Source organism: Somniosus microcephalus, chromosome 3 (assembly GCF_052327205.1).
Source record: "Somniosus microcephalus isolate GS21.2 chromosome 3, FLI_Smic_1.0, whole genome shotgun sequence".
NCBI lineage: Eukaryota > Metazoa > Chordata > Chondrichthyes > Squaliformes > Somniosidae > Somniosus > Somniosus microcephalus.
The window spans coordinates 19,739,884-19,763,825 of NC_140989.1; the positions used below are offsets into that span (position 1 = coordinate 19,739,884).

General features: G+C 50.6%; 1 protein-coding gene across 2 annotated transcripts in view; it reads left to right on the top strand.

The window, feature by feature from the left end:
* The window catches only part of LOC147120888 (E3 ubiquitin-protein ligase TRIM65-like), a 41,276-nt gene that overhangs the window by 15,138 nt on the left and 2,196 nt on the right, over positions 1-23,942 (top strand). Inside the window, exons 4-7 of one of the 2 annotated variants that reach the window (XM_085979252.1) lie at positions 3,702-3,873; positions 5,388-5,477; positions 14,646-14,729; positions 18,538-18,621. In XM_085979252.1, coding sequence (XP_085835378.1) covers positions 3,702-3,873; positions 5,388-5,477; positions 14,646-14,729; positions 18,538-18,621 — 430 coding nt within the window. The remainder of the gene's footprint in view (positions 1-3,701; positions 3,874-5,387; positions 5,478-14,645; positions 14,730-18,537; positions 18,622-23,942) is intronic. The other variant, XM_085979251.1, reaches the window with a different exon arrangement.

Genomic DNA, 23,942 nt, shown 5'->3' on the forward strand with positions numbered 1-23,942 from the left:
TGTTGCTTGAGGGATAAACATAGTCCAGGACACCGGTGAGAACTCGCCTGCACTCCCTCAGTACTGCCCCTCCGACAGTGCAGCGCTCCCTCAGTACTGCCCCTCCCACAGTGCAGCGCTCCCTCAGTACTGCCCCTCCCACAGTGCAGCGCTCCCTCAGTACTGCCCCTCCCACAGTGCAGCGCTCCCTCAGTACTGCCCCTCCCACAGTGCAGCGCTCCCTCAGTACTGCCCCTCCCACAGTGCAGCGCTCCCTCAGTACTGCCCCTCCCACAGTGCAGCGCTCCCTCAGTACTGCCCCTCCCACAGTGCAGCGCTCCATTTGTACTGTCCTTCTGACAGTGCAGCGCTCCCTCAGTACTGCCCCTCCGACAGTGCAGTGCTCCCTCAGTTCTGCCCCTCCGACAGTGCAGCTCTCCCTCAGGACTGCCCGTCCGACAGTGCCGCGCTCCCTCAGTACTGCCCCTTTGACAGTGCCGTGCTCCCTCAGTACTGCCCCTCCGACAGTGCGGCACTCCCTCAGCACTGCCCGTCCGACAGTGCAGTGTTCCCTCAGCACTGCCCCTCTGACAGTGCGGCACTCCCTCAGTACTGCCCCTTCGACAGTGCGGCACTCCCTCAGTACTGTCCCTCCGACAGTGCAGTGCTCCCCCAGTACTGCCCCTTGGACAGTGCAGCATTCCCTCAGCACTGCCCCTCTGACAGTGCGGCACTCCCTCAGTACTGCCCCTTCGACAGTGCGGCACTCCCTCAGTACTGTTGCTCCGACAGTGCAGTGCTCCCCCAGTACTGCCCCTTGGACAGTGCAGCGTTCCCTCAGTACTGCCCCTCCGACAGTTCGGCGCTCCCTCAGCACTACCCCTCTGACAGTGCAGCGCTCCCTCAGTACTGCAACTCCGACAGTGCAGTGCTCCCTCAGTGCTGCCCCTCTGACATTGCGGCACTCCCTCAGTACTGCCCCTCCAACAGTGCACTGTTCCCTCTGTACTGCCCCTGCGACAGTGCGACACTTCCTCAGTACTGCCCCTTCGACAGTGCAGAGCTCCCTCAGTACTGCCCCTCCAACAGTGCAGCGCTCCCTCAGTACTGCCCCTCCGACAGTGCAGCGCTCCCTCAGTACTGCCCCTCCAACAGTGCAGCGCTCCGTCAGTACTGCCCCTCTGACAGTGCAGCATTCCATCAGTACTGCCCCTCCAACAGTGCTGCACTCCTTCAGTACTACCCCTCCGACAGTGCAGCGCTCCCTCAGTACTGCCCCTCCGACAGTGCAGCGCTCCCTCAGTATTGCCCCTCTGACAGTGCGGCCCTCTCTCAGTACTGACCTTCTGACAGTGCAGCGCTCCCTCAGTACTGCCCCTCCGACAGTGCAGCACTCCCTCAGTATTGCTTCTCCGACAGTGCAGCGCTCCCGCAGTGCTCTCCCTCCGACAGTGCGGCCCTCCCTCAGTTCTACCCCTGCGACAATGCAGTGCTCCCTCAGCAGTGCCCCTCCGACAGTGCAGCCCTCCCTCAGTACTGCCTCTCCAACAGTGCACCGTTCCCTCAGTAGTGCCCCTGCAAAAGTGCAGCGCTCCCTCAGTACTGCCCCTCCAACAGTGCACTGTTCCCTCAGTACTGCCCCTCCGACAGTGCAGCACTCCCTTAGCACTGCCCCTCTGTCAGTGCAGCGCTCCCTCAGCACTGCCCCTCTGACAGTGCAGTGCTCCCTCAGTACTGCCCCTCCGACAGTGCGGTGCTCCCTCAATACTGCCCCTCCAACAGTGCATCGTTCCCTCAGTACTGCCCCTGCGATAGTGCAGCGCTCCCTCAGTACTGCCCCTCCGACAGTGCGGTGCTCCCTCAGTACTGCCCCTCCGACAGTGTGGCGCTCCTTCAGTACTGCCCCTCCGACAGTGCGGATCTCCCTCAGTACTGCCCCTCCGACAGTGTGGCGCTCCTTCAGTACTGCCCCTCCGACAGTGCGGATCTCCCTCAGTACTGCCCCTCCGACAGTGCGGCGCTCCTTCAGTACTGCCCCTCTGGCAGTGCGGATCTCCGTCAGTACTGCCCCTCCGACAGTGCGGATCTCCCTCAGTACTGTCCCTCTGGCAGTGCGGATCTCCCTCAGTACTGCCCCTCCGACAGTGCGGATCTCCCTCAGTACTGCCCCTCTGGCAGTGCGGATCTCCCTCAGTACTGCCCCTCCGACAGTGCGGATCTCCCTCAGTACTGCCCCTCCGACAGTGCGGCGCTCCTTCAGTACTGCCCCTCTGGCAGTGCGGACCTCCCTCGGTACTGCCCCTCCGACAGTGCGGATCTCCCTCAGTACTGCCCCTCCGACAGTGCGCCACTCCCTCAGTACTGCCCCTCCGACAGTGTGGCGCTCCTTCAGTACTGCCCCTCCGACAGTGCGCCACTCCCTCAGTACTCCCCCTATCAGACCGTGTAAGGATGGCAGCTTTTAATGTCTCTTCTTTCATCCCCTCCCCCATTTCCCAGCCACCAAACTGCCTTTTGTTTCATTTCCTGCCTTTTCTCTCAGTCCTGACGAAGGGTTTCGACCCGAAACATTGACTCTGTTTCTCTCTCCACGGTTGTTGCCGGGCCTGCTGAGTTTTTCCAGCATTTTCTGTTGTTATTTTTAAAATTCATTCCTGGGATTGAAACATAGAAACATAGAAAAATAGGAGCAGGAGTCGGCCATTCGACCCTTCGAGCCTGCTCCGCCATTCAATATGATCATGGCTGATCCTCCATCTCAATACCATATTCCCGCTCTGTCCCCATACCTCTTGATGCCTTTTGTGTCTAAAAATCTATCTATCTCCTTCTTAAATATATTCAGTGACTTGGCCTCCACAGCCTTCTGTGGTAGAGAATTCCACAGGTTCTCCACCCTCTGAGTGAAGAAATTACTCCTCATCTCAGTCCTAAATGTGCTACCCCTTATCCTGAGACTGTGACCCCTCGTTCTAGACCTACCAGCCAGGGGAAACATCCTCCCTGCATCCAGTCTGTCTAGCCCTGTCAGAATTTTATACGTTTCAATGAGATCCCCTCTCATTCTTCTAAACTCTACGTGGGTGTCGCTGGCAAAGCCAGCATTTATTGGCCATCCCCTTTTTTAGATCAGATTTTACAACAATCATGGTCACCATTACTGATTCTAGCTTTTTATTCCAGATTTATTTAATTCATTGAAATTCAGTTCCCCACCTGTCGAGGTGGGGTTCCTTCTCTGAAGCACATGAGTGAACAAGTTGGGGTCAATCGACTGCTTCATGGTCACTGTTGCTGGCACCAGATTTTTTATCTCCAAATGCTTTAAACTGAATTCAGATTTTCCAAGTGCCCTGGTGGGATTTGAACCCACGTTCTGTGGATTACTGGTCCAGTACCAGAAACTCTACACACCCGGGCCATGCAGCGGGAGCCCTGCTATTTCATAGAAACATAGAAGATAGGAGCAGGAGTAGGCCATTCGGCCCCTCGAGCCTGCTCCGCCATTCAATGAGATCATGGCTGATCATCCAAACTCAGTACCCTGTCCCTGCTTTCTCCCCATATCCCTTGATCCCTTTAGTCTTAAGAAATGTTACGATGCTAAGACCCAACCTGAGGAGACTGGGCTCGGTTTGAGCTGGTCCCAGACGGGGAAGACCTGTCTAACTCGCCCGTCTCTCCAAGCACCGAATAGTCACACCAACGCCTTGTGCTTTCAGGAATCACAGATGTTGAAGATGACCCCGGACTGCCCCGTGCGTCTAGCCGCCCAGTCAGAGGTCCCGGCACACCTGACCAACCTGAGTCTCGCAACAACTGTGCTGTCAGACCAGCTGAGAGAGCAGCTGGAGGACTTTATCAAGCTTAATGTGCCGGTCAGTGCCACCGCAGGTGAGTGCCATCACCGATCAGTGCCATCACCGGTCCGTGCTATCACCGGTCAGTGCCATCACCGGTCCGTGCTATCACCAGTCAGTACCATCACCGGTCAGTGCTATCACCGGTCAGTACCATCACTGAGCAGTGCCATCACCGGTCCGTGCTATCACCGGTCCGTGCTATCACCGGTCAGTGTCATCACCGGTCAGTGTCATCACCGGTCAGTGCTATCACCGGTCAGTGCCATCACCGTTCAGTGCTATCACCGGTCAGTGCTGTCACCAGTCAGTGTCATCACCGGTCAGTGCTATCACCGGTCAGTACTATCACCGGTCAGTGCCATCACCAGTCAGTGTCATCACCGGTCAGTGCCATCACCGGTCAGTGCCGTCACCGGTCAGTGCCATCACTGGTCAGTGCCGTCACCGGTCAGTGCCATCACCGGTCAGTGCCATCACCGGTCAGTGTCTCCCTAGAACTGTCTGGAGCTCCAGTCTCCCCGGGACAGTCTGGAGTCCCTGTCTCCCCTCCCTGGGACAGTCTGGAGCCCCTGTCTCCCCTCCCCGGGACAGTCTGGAGCCCCTGTCCCCCCGGGACAGTCTGGAGCTCCTGTCTCTGCTCCCTGGGACAGTCTGGAGCTCCTGTCTCCCCGGGACAGTCTGGAGCCCCTGTCTCCCCGGGACAGTCTGGAGCCCCTGTCTCCCCTCCCCGGGACAGCCTGGAGCCCCTGTCCCCCCAGGACAGTCTGGAGCTCCTGTCTCTGCTCCGCGGGATAGTCTGGAGATCCTGTCTCCCCGGGACAGTCTGGAGCTCCTGTCTCCCCGGGACAGTCTGGAGCTCCTGTCTCCCCGGGGCAGTCTGGAGCTCCTGTCTTCCCGGGACAGTCTGGAGCTCCTGTCTCTGCTCCCTGGGATAGTCTGGAGCTCCTGTCTCCCCTGGACAGTCTGGAGCTCCTGTCTCCCCTCCTCACGACAGTCTGGAGCTCCTGTCTCCCCTCCTCACGACAGTCTGGAGCTCCTGTCTCCCCTACGAGATGGAAGACTGAGTTAATTGCTGTAAATGTCACTGCGAGGGTAAACGATCTTGGTACACCACCCGGTGCGGTCCTGAGCCCCACACAGAGCAGGAAGATCCCAGGCTCCATTCCCGGTCTGTGCTGAGTTACATGACCTCACCCAATATCAACTTCTGTCTCATAATAAATGCTTATAATATGATTTAGCTTGAAGTAGATGGTCTTATAGTGTGGTAAGTTTCTGGTTATTGAAATGACTCAGAGCACACTGCAATGATCCGCTACAGCTGGGGGTCAGGGTACTTGTTACTGCTCAGACACTAACCCATTCACTGCGGGTTTTGATCAGACGCACATAGACCTGCCTGTGGACGGTGTCTCATTGCTGACTGATGCTCGCCAGCCTGAGAGTGTGCTGTGGAACTTATGCAGACCACAGACGACTGCTAGGTAGTGATCGAGCTGTGCGGGCAGGCACTGCGGGCTAACAAACTGCACTTTCTTTGTACAGTGGAGAGACGGACCGAACCTCCAGAGAAGCAGTCCTGTCCACACACCATTCCAACGCCAGATACCACAGCTCTTCCTGCTGCCTTCCTAGGTGAGTGCAGCTTTGAAGGGGCATTTATGGTAGATTAGAACTTGACCACCAAGCCTATCACTGGAGTTAGGCACCGGCTGCCCATTCTAGAAAGCACCCGATCTCCATGTCTACTGAAATCGTGGTTTTACACCCAGGGAGCCAGTGAACAATAAGACCCAGTCATTACCTCGTGACATACGGGCTGCTCCAAGTAAATTTCCACGGTTAGTTTCCTGATCATGTACACAGCTAACACTCACCAATCGAAGTCTGGTAAAAGCTCATGCAATAAATTGTTAAAGAATCCAACTTGTTCGAAACATGTCCCCCCTGGGGGAGTATTTCATTGTTCACTGAACATCTCCAAGCCAATCGTGTCGATCGCGGGAAAAAAAACTCGCAGTAATACAGCACCTTTCCCAATCTCAGGGAGTCGCAAAGCGCTTTACAGTCAATGAAGTACTTTTGAAGTGTAGTCACTGTTGTAATGTAGGAAACGCGGCAGCCAATTTGTGCAAAGCAAGCTCCCACAATCGGCAATGAGGTAATGACCAGATCATCTGTTTTTAGTAATGTTGATTGAGGGATAAATATTGTCCAGGTCACCGGGGATAACTCCCCCCCCCGCTCTTCTTCCAAATAGTGCCATGGGGTCTTTTACGTCCACCTGAGAGGGCAGACGGGACATCGGTTTAACAGAGTCGGGATAAACGGGTCATTTTCCGGTTGGTAGTGTGTAACTAGTATGGTGCCGCAAGGATCAGTGCTTGGGCCTTAGCTATTTACAATCTATATCAATGACTTAGATGAAGGGACCGACTGCAATGTATCCAAGTTTACAAAGGATTACATCGGATATACGGCACAGGCCATTCGGCCCAACCAGTCCATGCCGGTGTTTATGCTCCACTCGAGCCTCCTCCCGTCTTTCCTCATCTAACTCTATCAGTATAACCCTCTATTCCCTTCTCCCTCGTATGCTTGTCCAGCCTCCCCTTAAATGCATCGATACTATTCGCCTCAACCACTCCCTGTGGTAGCGAGTTCCACATTCTCACCACTCTCTGGGTAAAGAAGTTTCTTCTGAATTCCCTATTTGATTTCTTGGTGACTATCTTACATTGATGGCCTCTAGTTATGCTCTTCCCCACAAGTGGAAACACTCTCTCTCTATCCACTCTATCAAATTCAAGAAGCATTTAGATGAGCACTTGAAACGCCATAGCATACAAGGCTACGGACCAAGTGCTGGAAAATGGGATTAGAATAGACAGGGCTAGATGGCCGGCGCGGACACGATGGGCCGAAGGGCCTCTTTCTGTGCTGTATAATTCTATGACTCTAAAACCTTTCATAATTTTAAAGACCTCTATTAGGTCACCCTTCAGCCTTTTTTCAAGCAAAAAGTACATAAGAACATAAGAAATAGGAGCAGGAGTAGGCCAATCGGCCCCTCGAGCCTGCTCCGCCATTCAATAAGATCATGGCTGATCTGATCCTAACCGCCAATCCACTATCACAGTACCATCTCCTGAATCTAACAGAATTAGACACACGAAATAGGAGCAGGATCAGGCTACACGGCCCCTGGGCCCACTCCGCTACCCACAGGGCCATGACCGATCCGAACCTAGACTCATGTCCAAATTCCTGCCCGCTCCCCGTAACCCTTAATTCCCTTTACTTCTAGGAAACTGTCTATTTCTGTTTTAAATTTATGTAATGATGTAGCTTCTACAGCTTTTTGGGGCAGCATATTCCATGGACCTACCACCCTCTGAGTGAAGTAGTTCCTCCTCATCTCAGTTTTGAAAGAGCAGCCCCTTATTCTAAGACTATGCCCCCTAGTTCTAGTTTCACCCATCATCGGGAACATCTTCCCTGCATCCACCCGATCCAACCCCTTCACAATTTTATATGTTTCAATAAGATCGCCTCTCATTCTTCTGAACTCCAATGAGTAGAGTCCCAATCTACTCAACCTCTCCTCATATGTCCATCCCCTCATCCCCGGGATTAACCGAGTGAACCTTCTTTGTACTGACTCGAGAGCAAGTATGTCCTTTCTTAAGTATGGACACCAAAACTGTACGCAGTATTCCAGGTGCGGTCTCACCAATACCTTGTACAACTGAAGCAATACCTCCCTATTTTTATATTCTATCCCCCTAGCAATGAAAGCCAACATTCCATTGGCCTTCTTAATCACTTGCTGCACCTGCATACTAACCTTTTTGAGTTTCGTGCACCAGGACCCCCAGATCCCTTTGTACTTCAGTACTTTCCAGTTTCTTGCCATTAAGATAATAACTTGCTCGACGATTTTTCCTGCCAAAGTGCATAACCTCACACTTTCCAGTATTGTATTCCATCTGCCAAATCTCTGCCCACTTACTTAGCCTGTCTATGTCCCCTTGCAGGTTTTTTATGTCCTCCTCACTCACTACTTTCCCTCCCATCTTAGTATCATCTGCAAACTTTGATATGTTACACTCGGTCCCCTCCTCCAAATCGTTAATATAGATTGTAAAGAATTGGGGACCCAGCACTGACCCCTGCGGAACACCACTAGTTATTGATTGCCAGTCTGAGAATGAACCATTTATCCCAACTCTCTGCCTTCTGTTAGATAGCCAATCCTCTATCCATGCCAGAATATTACCCCCAATCCCGTGATTTTTTATCTTAAGCAATAATCTTTTGTGTGGCACCTTGTCACAGCCTGTTCATCCTTTCCTGATAGGTGTACCCTCGCATTTCTGGTATCATCCTTGTAAATCTTCTCTGCACCCTCTCCAGTGCCTCTATATCCTTTTTATAATATGGCGACCAGAACTGTCCGCAGTACTCCAAGTGTGGTCTAACCAAGGTTCAATACAGGTTTAGCATAACTTCCCTACTATTCAATTCTATCCCTCTAGAAATAAATCCTAGTGCTTGGATTGCCTTTTTTATGGCCTTGTTAACCTGTGTCGCTACTTTTAGTGATTTGTGTATTTGTACTCCGAGATCCCTTTGTTCCTCTACCCCACCTAGACTCGTACCCTCTAAGTAATAAGTGACCTCCCTATTCTTCCTACCAAAATGTAATACCTCACATTTAACTGTGTTTAATTTCACTTGCCAATTATGTGCCCATTCTGCAAGTTAATGTCTTCCTATAATTTGTTGCAGACCTCCTCAGTATTGACTATCCCCCCCAATTTAGTGTTATCCGCAAATTTAGAAATTGTGTTTTTGATTCCAAAGTCTGAATCATTAATGTAAATTGTGAACAACAGTGGTCCCAGCATTGATCCTTGTGGAACACCACTACCCACCTTCTGCCACTGTGAATAGCTACCCTTTACTCCCACTCTCTGCTTTCTGTCCTGAAGCCAGCCAGCAATCCATTCATAGTTAGATATATTTCTTAAGGCTAAAGGGATTAAGGGGTATGGGGAGAAAGCAGGGACCGGGTACTGAATTTGGATGATCAGCCATGATCACATTGAATGGCGGGGCAGGCTCGAGGGGCCGAATGGCCTACTCCTGCTCCTATCTTCTATGTTTCTGTTACTTGTCAGAGAATGCAGAGTCAGGGGACCTTATTCGTTAGTCTATTATGTGGTACCTTATCGAAGGCCTTTTGAAAATCTAGATAAATTACATCCACTGCATTATCCTTGTCTATTCTCTCTGTTACCTAGAATCACAGAATCATAGAATGGTTACAGCCTGGAAGAAGGCCATTTGGCCCATCGAGCCCATGCCGACTGTCAGCTAGTCCCACTCCCCCGCCCTTTCCCCGTAGACCTGCAATTTTTTCCTTCAGGTACTTATCCAACTCCCTTTTGAAAGATAAGATTGAGTCTGCCTCCACCACCCTTTCAGGCAGTGCATTCCAGATCCTAACCACTCGCTGCGTAAAAAAGTTTTTTCTTATGTCGCCTTTGGTTCTTTTGCCAATCACCTTAAATCTGTGTCCTCTGGTTCTCGACCCTTCCGCCAATGGGAACAGTTTCTCTCTATCTACTCTGTCCAGGCCCCTCATGATTTTGAGCACCTCTATCAAATCTCCTCTCAATCTTCTCTGCTCCAAGACGAACAACCCCAGCTTCTCTAGTCTATCAACAAAACTGAAGTCCCTCATTCCTGGAATCATTCTCGTCAATCTTTTCTGCACCTTCTCCAAGGCCTTCACATCCTTCCTAAAGTGCAGTGCCCAGAATTGGACACAGTACTCCAGTTGAGGCCGAACAAATGTTTTATACGGGTTCATCATAATTTCCACACTTTTGCACTCTATACCTCTTATTTATGAAGCCCAGGATCCCGTAAGCTTTTTTAACCGCTTTCCCAACCTGCCCTGCCAAATTCAACAATTTGTGCACATATACCCCCAGGTCTCTCTGTTCATGCACCCCCTTTAGAATTGTACCATTCAGTTTATGTTGCCTCTCCTCATTCTTTCTACCAAAATACATCACTTCACACTTTTCTGTGTTAAATTTCATCTGCCATGTGTCTGCCCATTCCACCAGCCTGTCTATGTCTTCCTGAAGTTTATCACTGTCCTCCTCGCTGTTCACTATACTTCCAAATTTTGTGTCAACTGCAAATTTTGAAATTGTGTCCTGTACACCCACGTCCAAGTCATTAATATACATCAAGAAAAGCAGTGGTCCTAGAACTGACACCTGGGGAACACCACTATATACCTTCCTCCAGTCCGAAAAACAACCGTTCACCACTACTCTCTGTTTCCTGTCACTTAGCCAATTTCGTATCCATGTCCACTGTCCCTTTTATTCCATGGGCTTCAACTTTGCTGGCAAGCCTATTATGTGGCACTTTGTCGAACACCTTTTGGAAATCCATGTACACTACGTCAACTGCATTACCCTTATCAACCATCTCTGTTACCTCATCAAAAAACTCAATCACGTTGGTTAAACACGCTTTGCCTTTAACAAATCCGTGCTGGCTTTCCTTAATTAATCCACCCTTATCCAAGTGACTGTTAATTTTGTCCCTGATTATTGTTTCTAAAAGCTTCCCCACTCCCGAGGTTAAGCTGACTGGCCTGTAGTTGCTGGGTTTATCTTTACACCCTTTTTTGAACAAGGGTGTAACATTTGCAATTCTCCAGTCCTCTGGCACCACCCCCGTATCTAAGCAGGATTGGAATATTATGGCCAGTACCGCCACGATTTCCGCCCTCAATTCCCTCAGCGACCTAGGATGAATTCCATCCGTTCCTGGTGACTTATTGGGGCAGAAATTTGGGTCTCCACGGGTGAGTACGCACGGGGTACTCACCCGTAGGCCCAATGGAAGTGCCGGTTTCCTGCATGCACTGCGCATGCGTGGGAAACCGGCACGTCCGTTCCCCTGAAAGAAGGGGTTCAGAGTTCGAACGCGTGCGCAGGAGAGGCAGCGCGTGCGCATCGAACTTAGGCTTTTTTTGCAGGTTTTCCCGGGAGGGTAAGTCTGCAGAGGTTACACGTTTAAAAAGCAGGCGCAAGGCCTGCTTTTGACAAGGTAAGTGGTGAATTAATTAAAATTAAAACATTTTTTCCACAGGTTTATTATATTTAAAGACTTTAAAGCAAGGTAAGTTTATTTTTAGCCCCGTTAGAAAATAAAATAATTTTTTTCAAAAATTTAAATTATTGTTTAAAATAGTTATTTCATGTAATTTATAGTTTATTTAAAAAATGTGATTTAAAAAAAAAATTATTTGAAGATTTAGTGATGTTTTGGGGCCGGCAGTTGGAGCAGGCCCAGGATCGGAATTCCACGGGGGCCCACAGCTCAACGGCCGGCGCGCTAGGTAAGTGCAGGTCGGGGGCTTATACCCGCGGGAAGCCCCCGACCCGAATTCCTGGGCCATCTAATTTAATTACAGCCAGCCTTTCTAATATCTCTTCTTTATCAATTTTTATCCTATCAAGTGTCTCTACTACCTCCTCCTTCACTATGTCTGTGGCAGCATCCTCTTCCTTAGTGAAGACAGATGCAAAGTACTCATATAGTACCTCAGCCATGCCTTCTGCCTCCATGCGTAGATCTCCGTTTTGGTCCCTAATCGGCCCCACCCCTCCTTTTACTACCCGTTTACTATTTATATGCCTATAGAAGACTTTTGGATTACCTTTTATATTGGCTGTCATTCTATTCTCATACCCTCTCTTTGCCCCTCTCATTTTCTTTTTCACTTTTCCTCTGACCTTTCTATATATAGCCTGATTCTCAGATGTATTCTCGACCTGACATCTGTCATACGTGCTCTTTTTCTGCTTCATCTTACTCTCTGGCCTAGAAATTGAGTTTTGGCTTAGCCAGGGCTTTAGCGCCGGAAGTTAGTGCCGGCGCTAAGTCCCCCTGCGCGCGCCAAAAATTCAGCAGGGCCGCGCCCAAACAGCTGCCGGCGCTACTGAAGGGTCTTTGCGGCGGTAAATCGGCGCTAACTGCCGTTTCGCGCCGCAATTCCGGCGCTGCGGCACCCGATGCGGTGCGGCAGGCTCGGGAAGTGCAGGCCTCCTCCTTCCCTTAAGGAGGAGCTGCCTGCACCCGGCCGCGGCCCGCGAAAATCTTTTTAAAAATGAGCCCGGCACCTCGGACAAGTGCCGGGCTTGCTTCTGTTCCGGGGGGGGGGGGGGGGGGAAGTCCGGGGAGGGAGCTGCGGCCAGGCGGCCGGCGGGAAAGCGGCCGGCCGCCGCGGGGCCTTTAATGCGCCGGCGCAAAGACTTGTAAGACTCTGTTGCCAGAGTCTTAGTTGCGGCTGCCACGGGCGAGGCGGCCGCAACTGAATTTCGGCGCTGGGGCCCGTCGGCATGGCAACCGGGACGCTGCGCACACCGATGACGTCATCGGTGCCGGCGCAGCGCTACCGGTCTACCGCGGCGGAAGGGCCCCAGGCAATTTCGGCGCCGGCGCCAATTGCAGCGCTAGGCCCTCTAGCGCCACAAAATCGGCGCTAAGGGCACTCAATTTCTAGGCCTCTATCTCTTTCACCATCCAGGGAGCTCTGACTTTAGTTGCCCTGCCTTTCCCCCTAGTGGGAATGTTCCTCAACTGCACCCAAACTATTTCTTCTTTAAAGGCAGCCCATTGTTCTATTACAGTTTTGCCTGCCAATCTTTGATTCCAGTTTACCCGGGCCAGATCCGTTCTCACCCCACTGAAATTGGCCTTCCCCCAGTTAAACATTTTTACTCTAGATTGCTCCCTGTCCTTTTCCACAGCTAATCTAAACCTTATGATATTATGATCACTGTTCCCTAAATGTTCAGAGAATCACAGAAACCCGACAGTGCAGATAGAGGCCATTTCGGCCCATCGAGCCTGCACCGACACATATCCCACCCGATCCCTGTAACCCCTACACCAACACATATCCCACCCTATCCCCGTAACCCCACGTATTTAATCCCCCTAACACTAAGGGTCAATTTATCATAGCCAATCAACCTAACCCGCACATCTTTGGACTACTGACTACCTACTGACACTTGCTCCACTTGACCTACCTCATTCCCCAGAACCAGATCCAGCGATGCCTCCTCCCTTGTTGGGTCGGAAACATACTGATCAAGAAAGTTCTCCAGAACACACACTTCAGAAATTCTTCCCCTTCTCTGCACTTAACACTATTACGATCCCAGTCTATATTAGGATAGTTGAAGTCCCCCATTATTACTACTCTATAGTTTTTGCACCGCTCTGTAATTTCTCTGAAAATTTGCTGTTCCATATCTTTACCACTAGTTGGTGGTCTATAGAATACACGTAGTAGTGCAATGGCACCTCTATTATTTCTTAACTCTAACATTCTCCTTAACCAATATTGCCACACCTCTTCAAAAAATTCAATGAGGTTGGTCAAGCAAGACTTTCCCTTTTGAAATCCATGCTGACTATTCATTATTATATTTTTGGCTTCTAAACATTCTTCTATTTTCTCCTTTAGTAAGGATTCCATTATTTTTCCTACCACAGTTGACTGGTCTATAGTTCCCTGGACATGTTCTATCTCCCTTCTTAAATATCGATATTACGTTAGCTATCCGCCAGTCCTCTGGCACTACACCTTTTTCTAATGAATTATTAAATATGTCTAGTATTGCCTCTGCTATTTGTTGCCTAGATTCTTTTAAAATGCTGAGGATACGAAGCTCGGTGGGACAGTGAGCTGTGAGGAGGACACAAAGAGCCTGCAAAGAGATAGACGGGTTAAGTGAGTGGGCAGTAAGGTGGCAGATGGAGTATAATGTGGGGAAATGTGAGGTTATTCACTTTGCTAGGAAGAATAGAAAAACAGAATATTTTTTAAATGGTGAGAAACTATTAAATGTTGGTGTTCAGAGAGATTTGGGTGTCCTCATACAGGAAACTCAGAAAGTTAGCGTGCAGGAACAGCAAGCAATTAGGAAGGCAAATGGTATGTTGGCCTTTATTGCTATAGAGGGTCGGAGTATAAGAATAAGGAAGTCTTGCTCCAATTGTACAGGGCTTTGGTGAGACCACACTTGGAGTACTGTGCACAGTTTTGGTCTCTTTATCTGTGGAAGGAAACTCTCTAATAACCGGCACAATTCTCACTCCGAAAGCTACAGTATACAGTCGTTTATAAGTTTTGTTTTACTGTTAAGTAATTAAAGAGTTATGGATTACCCTCAACTGGCAGTACTGTACTTAATCAAGCATCTTCCACCATCCATTTAACACAACATTCTGTAGGTGAGTACCCAATTATACTGCACATTTCTTGATTTTTTAATTTTTGTTTGTTAAAAATAGCCTCGGTAGATATAGCTCTCCGTTATCCGGAATTTTTTATCAACCGGCACCATCCCGGTCCCGTCGGTGCCGGATACCAAAGAGTTTCCTGTACTTGCCTTAGAGACAGTGCAACAAAGCTTCACTAGACTGATTCCTGGGATGAGAGGATTGTCCTATGAGGAGAGAGATTGTGTAGAATGGGCCGATACTCTCTGGAGTTTAGAAGAATGAGAGGTGATGTCAATGAAACATACAAGATTCTGAGGGGGGTTGACAGGGTAGATGCTGAGAGGTTGTTTCCCCTGGCTGGAGTGTCTAGAACTTGGGGCATAGTCTCAGGATAAGGGGTCGGCCTTTTAAGACCAAGATTAGGAGGAAATGTGGCACATCACACAATGTCCATTCCTTCTCTCTATACAGCTGCTGAGAAGCAAACTCTCTCCAGGCCCAGACCCCTCCAGGAGAATCACACAGAGCCACACACCAGGCATGAACTCATGCAGTGTGAGTACTCTGTATCTAATCCGTGCTGTACCTGCCCTGGGAGTGTTTGATGGAACAGTGTAGAGGGAACGTTACTCTATATCTAACCTGTGCTGTACCCACCCTGGGAGTGTTTGATGGGACAGTGTAGAGGGAGCTTTACTCTGTATCTAATCCGTGCTGTACCTGCCCTGGGAGTGTTTGATGGGACAGTGTAGAGGGAGCTTTACTCTGTATCTAACCCGTGTTGTACCTGCCCTGGGAGTGTTTGATGGGCAGTGTAGAGGGAGCTTTACTCTGTATCTAACCCGTGCTGTACCTGCACTGGGAGTGTTTGATGGGACAGTGTAGAAGGAGCATTACTCTGTATCTAACCTGTGCTGTACCTGCCCTGGGAGTGTTTGATGGGACAGTGTAGAGGGAGCTTTACTCTGTATCTAACCTGTGCTGTACCTGCCCTGGGAGTGTTTGATGGGACAGTGTAGAGGGAGCTTTACTCTGTATCTAACCCTGTGCTGCACCTGCCCTGGGAGTGTTTGATGGGACAGTGTAGAGGGAGCTTTACTCTGTATCTAACCTGTGCTGTACCTGCCCTGGGAGTGTTTGATGGGACAGTGTAGAGGGAGCTTTACTCTGTATCTAACCCCGTGCTGTACCTGCCCTGGGAGTGTTTGATGGGACAGTGTAGAGGGAGCTTTACTCTGTATCTAACCCTGTGCTGCACCTGCCCTGGGAGTGTTTGATTGGACAGTGTAGAGGGAGCTTTACTCTGTATCTAACCCGTGCTGTACCTGCCCTGGGAGTGTTTGATGGGACAGTGTAGAGGGAGCTTTACTCTGTATCTAACCCTGTGCTGTACCTGCCCTGGGAGTGTTTGATGGGACAGTGTAGAGGGAGCTTTACTCTGTATCTAACCCGTGCTGTACCTGCCCTGGGAGTGTTTGATGGGACAGTGTAGAGGGAGCTTTACTCTGTATCTAACCCATGCTGTACCTGTTAGAAACTTGTCCCCCTGGATATAGAATCATAGAATGGTTACAGCACAGAAGGAGGCCATTCGGCCCGTCGAGCCCGTGCCGGCTCTCTGCCAGAGTACTTCAGCCAGTCCCACTCCCCCTGCCCTTTCCCCGTAGCCCTGCAAATTTTCGTCCTTCAGGTACTTATCCAATCCCCTTTTGAAAGCTGTGATTGAGTCTGCCTCCACCGCCCTTTCAGGCAGTGCATTCCAGATCCTAACCACTTGCTGCATAAAAAAGTTTTTCCTCATGTCGCCTTTGGTCCTTTTGCCAATCACCTTAAATCTGTGTCCTCTGGTTCTCGACCCTTCCGCCAATGGATACAGTTTCTCTCTATCTAGACCCATCACGATTTTGAACACCTCTATCAAATCTCCTCTCACTGTTCTCTGCTCCAAGGAGAACAACCCCAGCTTCTCCAGTCTATCCACGTAACTGAAATCCCTCAACCCTGGAATCATTCTTGTAAATTTTTTCTGCACCCTCTCCAAGGCAGCCAATATGCGCACAGCGAGATGTTAGGATATGGAATGCACTGCCTGAAATGATGTTGGAGGCAGATTCAATCATGGCTTTCAAAAGGCAATTGGAGAAGTACCTGAGTGAATATTTCCTTGTTCACTGAACATCTCCAAGTTGATCGCGGAAAGGAAGACTTGCATTTATAAAGCACCTTTCACCACCTCAGGACGTCCCAAAGCGCTTCACAGCCAATGAAGTAATTTTTGAAGCGTAGTCACTGTCATAATGTAGGAAACATGGCAACCAATATGAGCACAGCAAGCTCCCATGAACTCCAATGAGATAAATGACCAGATAATCTGTTTTAGGGATGTTGACAGAGGGATAAATATTGGCCCCAGGACATCGGAGAGAACTCCACAACTCCCCTGCTCTTCTTCCAAATAGAGCTGTGGGATCATTTACATCCACCTGAGAGAGCAGACGGGGCCTCGGTTTATCGTCTCATCTGAAAGACGTCATCTCCGACGGTGCAGCGCTCCCTCAGTACTGCCCCTCCGACAGTGCAGCACTCCCTCAGTACTGCCCCTCCGACAGTGCAGCGCTGCCTCAGTACTGCCCCTCCGACAGTGCAGCGTTCCCTCAGTACTGCCCCTCCAACAGTGCAGCACTCCCTCAGTACTGCCCCTCCGACAGTGCAGCGCTGCCTCAGTACTCCCCCTCCGACAGTGCCGCGCTCCCTCAGTACTGACCCTCTGACAGTGCGGTGCTCCCTCATCACTGACCCTCTGACAGTGCAGCACTCCCTCAGTACTGACCCTCTGACAGTGCAGCACTCCCTCAGTACTGCCCCTCCAACAGTGCAGCGCTCCCTCAGTACTGCCCCTCCGACAGTGCAGCGCTGCCTCAGTACTGACCCTCCGACAGTGCCGCGCTCCCTTAGTACTGACCCTCCGACAGTGCAGCGCTCCCTCAGCACTGACCCTCCGACAGTGCAGCGCTGCCTCAGTACTGACACTCCGACAGTGCCGCGCTCCCTCAGTACTGACCCTCTTGACAGTGCAGCGCTCCCTCAGCACTGACCCTCTGACAGTGCGGCGCTCCCTCAGCACTGACCCTCCGACAGTGCAGCACTCCCTCAGTACTGACCCTCTGACAGTGCAGCGCTCCCTCAGTACTGCCCCGCTGACAGTGCGGCGCTCCCTCAGTACTGCCCCTCCGACAGTGCAGCACTCCCTCAGTACTGACCCTCTGACAGTGCAGCGCTCCCTCAGTACTGCCCCTCTGACAGTGCGGCGCTCCCTCAGTACTGCCCCTCCGACAGTGCAGCATTCCCTCAGCACTGACCCTCCGACAGTGCAGCGCTCCCTCAGCACTGACCCTCCGACAGTGCAGCACTCCCTCAGCACTGACCCTCCGACAGTGCTGCACTCCCTCAGCACTGACCCTCTGACAGTGCAGCGTTCCCTCAGTGCTGCCCCTCCGACAGTGCAGCGCTCCCTCAGTACTGCCCCTCCAACAGTGCAGCGCTCCCTCAGTACCGCCCCTCCGACGGTGCTGCACTCCCTCAGTACTGCCCCTCCAACAGTGCTGCGCTCACTCAGTACTGCCCCACCGACAGTGCAGCCGCCCCTCAGTACTGCCCCTCCGACAGTGCAGCGCTCCCTCAGTACTGCCCCTCCGACAGTGCAGCGCTCCCTCAGTACTGCCCCACCGACAGTGCAGCCGACCCTCAGTACTGCCCCTCCGACAGTGCAGCGCTCCCTCAGTACCGCCCCTCTGACAGTGCTGCACTCCCTCAGTACTGACCCTCTGACAGTGCAGTGCTCCCTCAGTACTGCCCCTCCGACAGTGCAGTGCTCCCTCAGTACCGCCCCTCCGACAGTGCAGCGCTCCCTCAGTACTGCCCCTCCAACAGTGCGGTGCTCCCTCAGCACTGCACTGGTAGTGTCAGCTAGGATAATGTGCTCAAGTCTCTGGAGTGGGGCTCGAACCCACAGCCATTTGTCTCCGAGGTGAGAGTGCAGCCCACTGAGCCGCGGCTGACACTTTAACCGCTGCCAACTGTTAAAGATTCTGACAAGCAGGAGGTGGCCATTTTGGACTCAAGCAGAAAGCGCTCGTGGTGAATTGCTCTGTTCCCCGGGGCTGAGGCACTTTTCCTCTCTGGGCTACAGACTTGATAATTCCCCATGATTCAGGTGTAGAGTGCATTTATTAATAATCGCACAGAGGGACGGGGCCTCTCCCCACAAGAGCAACTGGCACACTCGGCATCTCTCTCCAGTTTAAGGTGGAAATGCTGCACATCACACAATGTCCATTCCTTCTCTCTGCTTCTCTTCATACAGCTGCTGAGACACCAACCTTCTCCAGGCCCAGACCCCTCCCGGACAGTCACAAGGAGCCACGCACCAGGGAGGAACTCCTGCACTGTGAGTACTCTCCATCTAACCCGTGCTGTACTTGCCCTGGGAGTGTTTGATGGGACAGTGTAGCGGGAGCTTTACTCTGTATCTAACCTGTGCTGTACCTGCCCTGGGAGTGTTTGATGGGACAGTGTAGAGGGAGCTTTACTCTGTATCTAACCCGTGCTGTACCTGCCCTGGGAGTGTTTGATGGGACAGTGTAGAGGGAGCTTTACTCTGTATCTAACCCGTGCTGTACCTGCCCTGGGAGTGTTTGATGGGAGAGTGTAGAGGGAGCTTTACTCTGTATCTAACCCGTGCTGTACCTGCCCTGGGAGTGTTTGATGGGACAGTGTAGAGGGAGCTTTACTCTGTATCTAACCCGTGCTGTACCTGCCCTGGGAGTGTTTGATGGGACAGTGTAGAGGGAGCTTTACTCTGTATCTAACCTGTGCTGTACCTGCCCTGGGAGTGTTTGATGGGACAGTGTAGAGGGAGCTTTACTCTGTATCTAACCCGTGCTGTACCTGCCCTGGGAGTGTTTGATGGGACAGTGTAGAGGGAGCTTTACTCTGTATCTAACCCGTGCTGTACCTGCCCTGGGAGTGTTTGATGGGACAGTGTAGAGGGAGCTTTACTCTGTATCTAACCTGTGCTGTACCTGCCCTGGGAGTGTTTGATGGGACAGTGTAGAGGGAGCTTTACTCTATCTAACCCGTGCTGTACCTGCCCTGGGAGTGTTTGATGGGACAGTGTAGAGGGAGCTTTACTCTATCTAACCCGTGCTGTACCTGCCCTGGGAGTGTTTGATGGGGAGAGTGTAGAGGGAGCTTTCCTCTGTATCTAACCCGTGCTGTACCTGCCCTGGGGGTGTTTGATGGGACAGTGTAGAGGGAGCTTTACTCTGTATCTAACCCGTGCTGTACCTGCCCTGGGAGTGTTTGATGGGGACAGTGTAGAGGGAGCTTTACTCAGTATCTAACCCGTGCTGTACCTGCCCTGGGAGTGTTTGATGGGACAGTGTAGAGGGAGCTTTACTCTTTTTTTTCCCCCTTCATTCCTGGGATGTGGGTGTCGCTGGCAAGGCCAGCTTTATTGCCCATCCCTAGTTGCCCTCGAGAAGGTGGTGGTGAGCCGCCTTCTTGAACCGCCGCAGTCCGTGTGGTGAAGGTACTCCCACAGTGCTGTTAGGGAGGGAGTTCCAGGATTTTGACCCAGCGACAATGAAGGATCGGCGATATATTTCCAGGTCAGGATGTTGTGTAACTTGGAGGGGAACTTGGAGGTGATGGTATTTCCATGCACCTGCTGCCCTTGTCATAGAATCATAGAACAGTACAGCACAGAAGGAGGCCATTCGGCCCATCGAGTCTCTGCTGGCTCTTTCGAAGAGCGCTTCCAGTAGCGCCCCACTTCCCTCTTGGGGCACAACCACTCAATTTCTGGCGCGGGGGCGCTAATTTTTCCGGGGCGCTACTTTAGCGAATTGGGCCGCTACTCAACTTTTAGCCCATAGAGTCATAGAGTTATACAGCACAGAAAGAGGCCCTTCGGCCCATTGTGTCCGCGCCGGCCATCAAGCCCTGTCTATTCTAATCCCATTTTCCAGCACTTGGTCCGTAGCCTTGCATGCTATGGCGTGTCAAGTGCTCATCTAAATGCTTCTTGAATGTTGTGAGGGTTCCTGCCTCTACCACCCTTTCAGGCAGTGAGTTCCAGATTCCAGCCACCCTCTGGGTGAAAAAGTTTTTCCTCAAATCCCCTCTAAACCTCCTGCCCCTTACCTTGAAAATATGCCCCCTGGTTATTGACCCCTCTACTAAGGGGAAAAGTTCCTTTCTATCTACCCTATCTATGCCCCTCATAATTTTGTACACCTCAATCAGGTCCCCACTCAGCCTTCTCTGCTCTAAGGAAAACAACTCCAGCCTGTCCAGTCTTTCTTCATAACTGAAGCGCTCCAGCCAGGTAACATCCTGGTGAATCTCCTCTGCACCCTCTCCAATGCAATCACATCCCTCCTACAGTGTGGTGACCAGAACTGCACACAGTATTCCAGCTGTGGTCTAACTATCGTTTTGTACAGCTCCATCATAACCTCCCTGCTCTTATATTCTATGCCTCGGCTAATGAAGGCAAGTATCCCATATGCCTTTTTAACCACCTTATCAACCTGTCCTGCTGCCTTCAGGGGTCTATGTACATGCACACCAAGGTTCCTCTGATTCTCTGTCCTTCCTAGGAACCTACCATTCATTGTGTATTCCCTTGCCTTGTTAGTCCTCCCAAAATGCATCACCTCACACTTTTCAGGGTTAAATTCCATTTGCCACTGTTCTGTCCATCTAACCAACCCATCTATATCGTCCTGTAGCCTGAGGCTTCCCTCCTCGCTATTTACCTCTCCACCAATTTTCATGTCATCTGCGAACTTACTGATCATACCTCCTACATTCATATCTAAATCATTAATATACACTACAAACAGCAAGGGACCCAGCACCGAGCCCTGCGGTACACCACTGGACACAGGCTTCCAGTCACAAAAACAACCTTCGAACATCACTCTCTGCCTCCTGCCACTAAGCCAATTTTGGATCCAATGTGCCAAATTGCCCTGGATCCCATGGGCTCTTACCTTCTTGACCAGTCTCCCATGTGGGACTTTGTCAAAAGCCTTACTGAAGTCCATGTAGACTACATCAACTGCACTACCCTCATCCACATACCTAGTCACCCCCTCGAAAAATTCAATTAAATTGGTCAGACATGATCTCCTCCTGACAAAACCATGCTGACTATCCTTGATTAATCCCTGCCTCTCCAAGTGGAGACTAATTCTGTCCCTCAGAATTGTTTCCAATAATTTCCCTACCACTGATGTTAGGCTCACTGGCCTGTAATTCCCTGGTTTATCCCTACTACCCTTCTTGAATAATGGCACTACGTTAGCTGTCCTTCAGTCCTCTGGCACCTCCCCTTTGGTCAGAGAGGTTCTGAAAATTTGTGTCAGAGCCCCTGCAATCTCCTCCCTTGTCTCACACAGCAGCCTGGGATACATCCCATCAGGGCCTGGGGATTTATCCACTTTTAAGCCCGCTAAAACCGCTAGTACCTCCTCCCTCTCAATACTAATTTGTTCAAGTATGTCACAATCCCACTGCCTGATTTCTATGCCTACATCACCCTTCTCCATAGTGAACACAGATGTAAAATATTCATTTAAAACCTCACCTACATCTTCCGGCTCTACACACAGATTGCCACTTTGGTCCCTAATGGGCACTACTCTTTCCCTGGTTATCCTCTTGCCCTTAATATACTTATAAAACACCTTGGGATTTTCCTTTATTTTGCCTGCCAGTGTATTTTCATGCACCCTCTTCGCTCTCCTAATTTCTTTTTTAAATACCCCCTTCACTTTCTATACTCCTCTAGGGCTTCCACTGTTTTTAGTCCTTTGTATCTGCCAAAAGCCTCCCTTTTTTTCCTAATCCATTCTTGTATATCCCTTGACATCCAGGGTTCCCTGGGCTTGTTGGTCCCACCCTTGACCTTTACGGGAACATGTTGGCGTTGTACTCTCTCTATTTCCTTTCTGAAAGACTCCCATTGCTCTGATGTGGATTTTCCTACAAGTAGCTGTTCCCAGTCCACTTTTAGCCAGATCCAGCCTTATCATATTAAAATCGGCCTTCCCCCAGTTTAGAACCTTTTTTCCAGTCCATCTATGTCCTTTTCCATGACTACCTTAATTCTCACCGAATTATGGTCACTGTCACCAAAATGCTCTCCTACTGACACATCTACCACTTGCCTGGCTACATTCCCTAGAATTAGGTCCAGTAACGCCCCCTCTCTTGTAGGACTTTCTACATGCTGGCTCAAAAAGCTCTCCTGGATGCACTTTAAGAATTCTGCACCCTCTAAGCCTTTCACACTCTGACTATCCCAGTTAATATTGGGGAAGTTGAAATCCCATACTATTATTACCCTATTATTTCTACACTTCTCTGAGATTTGCCTACATATCTGTTCCTCTATCTCCCCCTGACTGTTTGAGGGCCTATCGTACACTCCCAGCAAAGTGCTTGCCCCCTTTTTGTTTTTAAGTTCTACCCATATGGCCTCATTAGAGGAACCTGCTAAGATATCATCCCTCCTTACAGCAGTAATTCACTCCTTGATTAATATTGTGACACCCCCTCTTTTACACACCACTCTGTCTCGCCTGAAGATTCTATACCCCGGAATATTGAGCTGCCAGTCCTGCCCCTCCCTCAGCCATGTCTCTGTGATAGCAACAATATCATACTCCCATGTGTTCATCAACACCTTCCATTCATCTGCCTTACTCGCAAGACTCCTTGCATTAAAATAAATGCCATCCAGCCTTGCCATACTCCCTTGTGCCGTTACATATTTGCTCTGCCTTCCAGGCTGACTTGTGTTTTCCTCTATATTTGGCTGTGCGTCACCCCCTAATATAGCTCCACTCCGTATCCCATCCCCCGGCCAAGTTAGTTTAAACCCCCCCCCCCCCAACAGTACTAGCAAACCTCCCCGCAAGGATGTTGGTCCTTGTTGCTGTAGTGAATCTTGTAGATGGTACACACTGCAGCCACGGTACGCCGGTAGTGGAGGGACTGAATGTTTAAGGTGGTGGATGGGGTACCATTCAAGCGGACTGCTTTGTCCTGGATGGTGTCGAGCTTCTTGAGTGTTGTTGGAGCTGCACTCATCCAGGCAAATGGAGAGTATTCCATCACACTCCTGACTTGTGCCTTGTAGATGGTGGAAAGGCTTTGGGGAGTCAGGAGGTGAGACACTCGCCGCAGAATACCCAGCCTCTGACCTGCTCTTGTTGCCACAGTATTTATGTGGCTGGTCCAGTTAAGTTTCTGGTCAATGGTGACCCCCAGGATGTTGAAGATGGGGGATTCGGCGATGGTAATGCTGTTGAATGTCAAGGGGAGGTGGTTAGACTCTCGCTTGTTGGAGATAATCATTGCCTGGCACTTCTGTGGCGCAAATGTTACCTGCCACTTATCAGCCCAAGCCTGAACGTCGACCAGGTCTTGTTGCATGCGCGGGTATGGACTACTTCATTATCTGAGGAGTTGTGAATGGCACTGAACACTGCAGTCATCAGTGAACATCCCCATTTCTGACCTTATGTTGGAGGGAAGGCCATTGATGAAGCAGCTGTAGATGGTTGGGCCTAGGACACTGCCCTAAGGAACTCCTGCAATGGCCGCGCAGCTTTATGTGGCACCTTATCGAATGCCTTTTGGAAATCTAAAAAATCCTCTGGTTCCCCTTCATCTACCCTGCTAATTACATCCTTA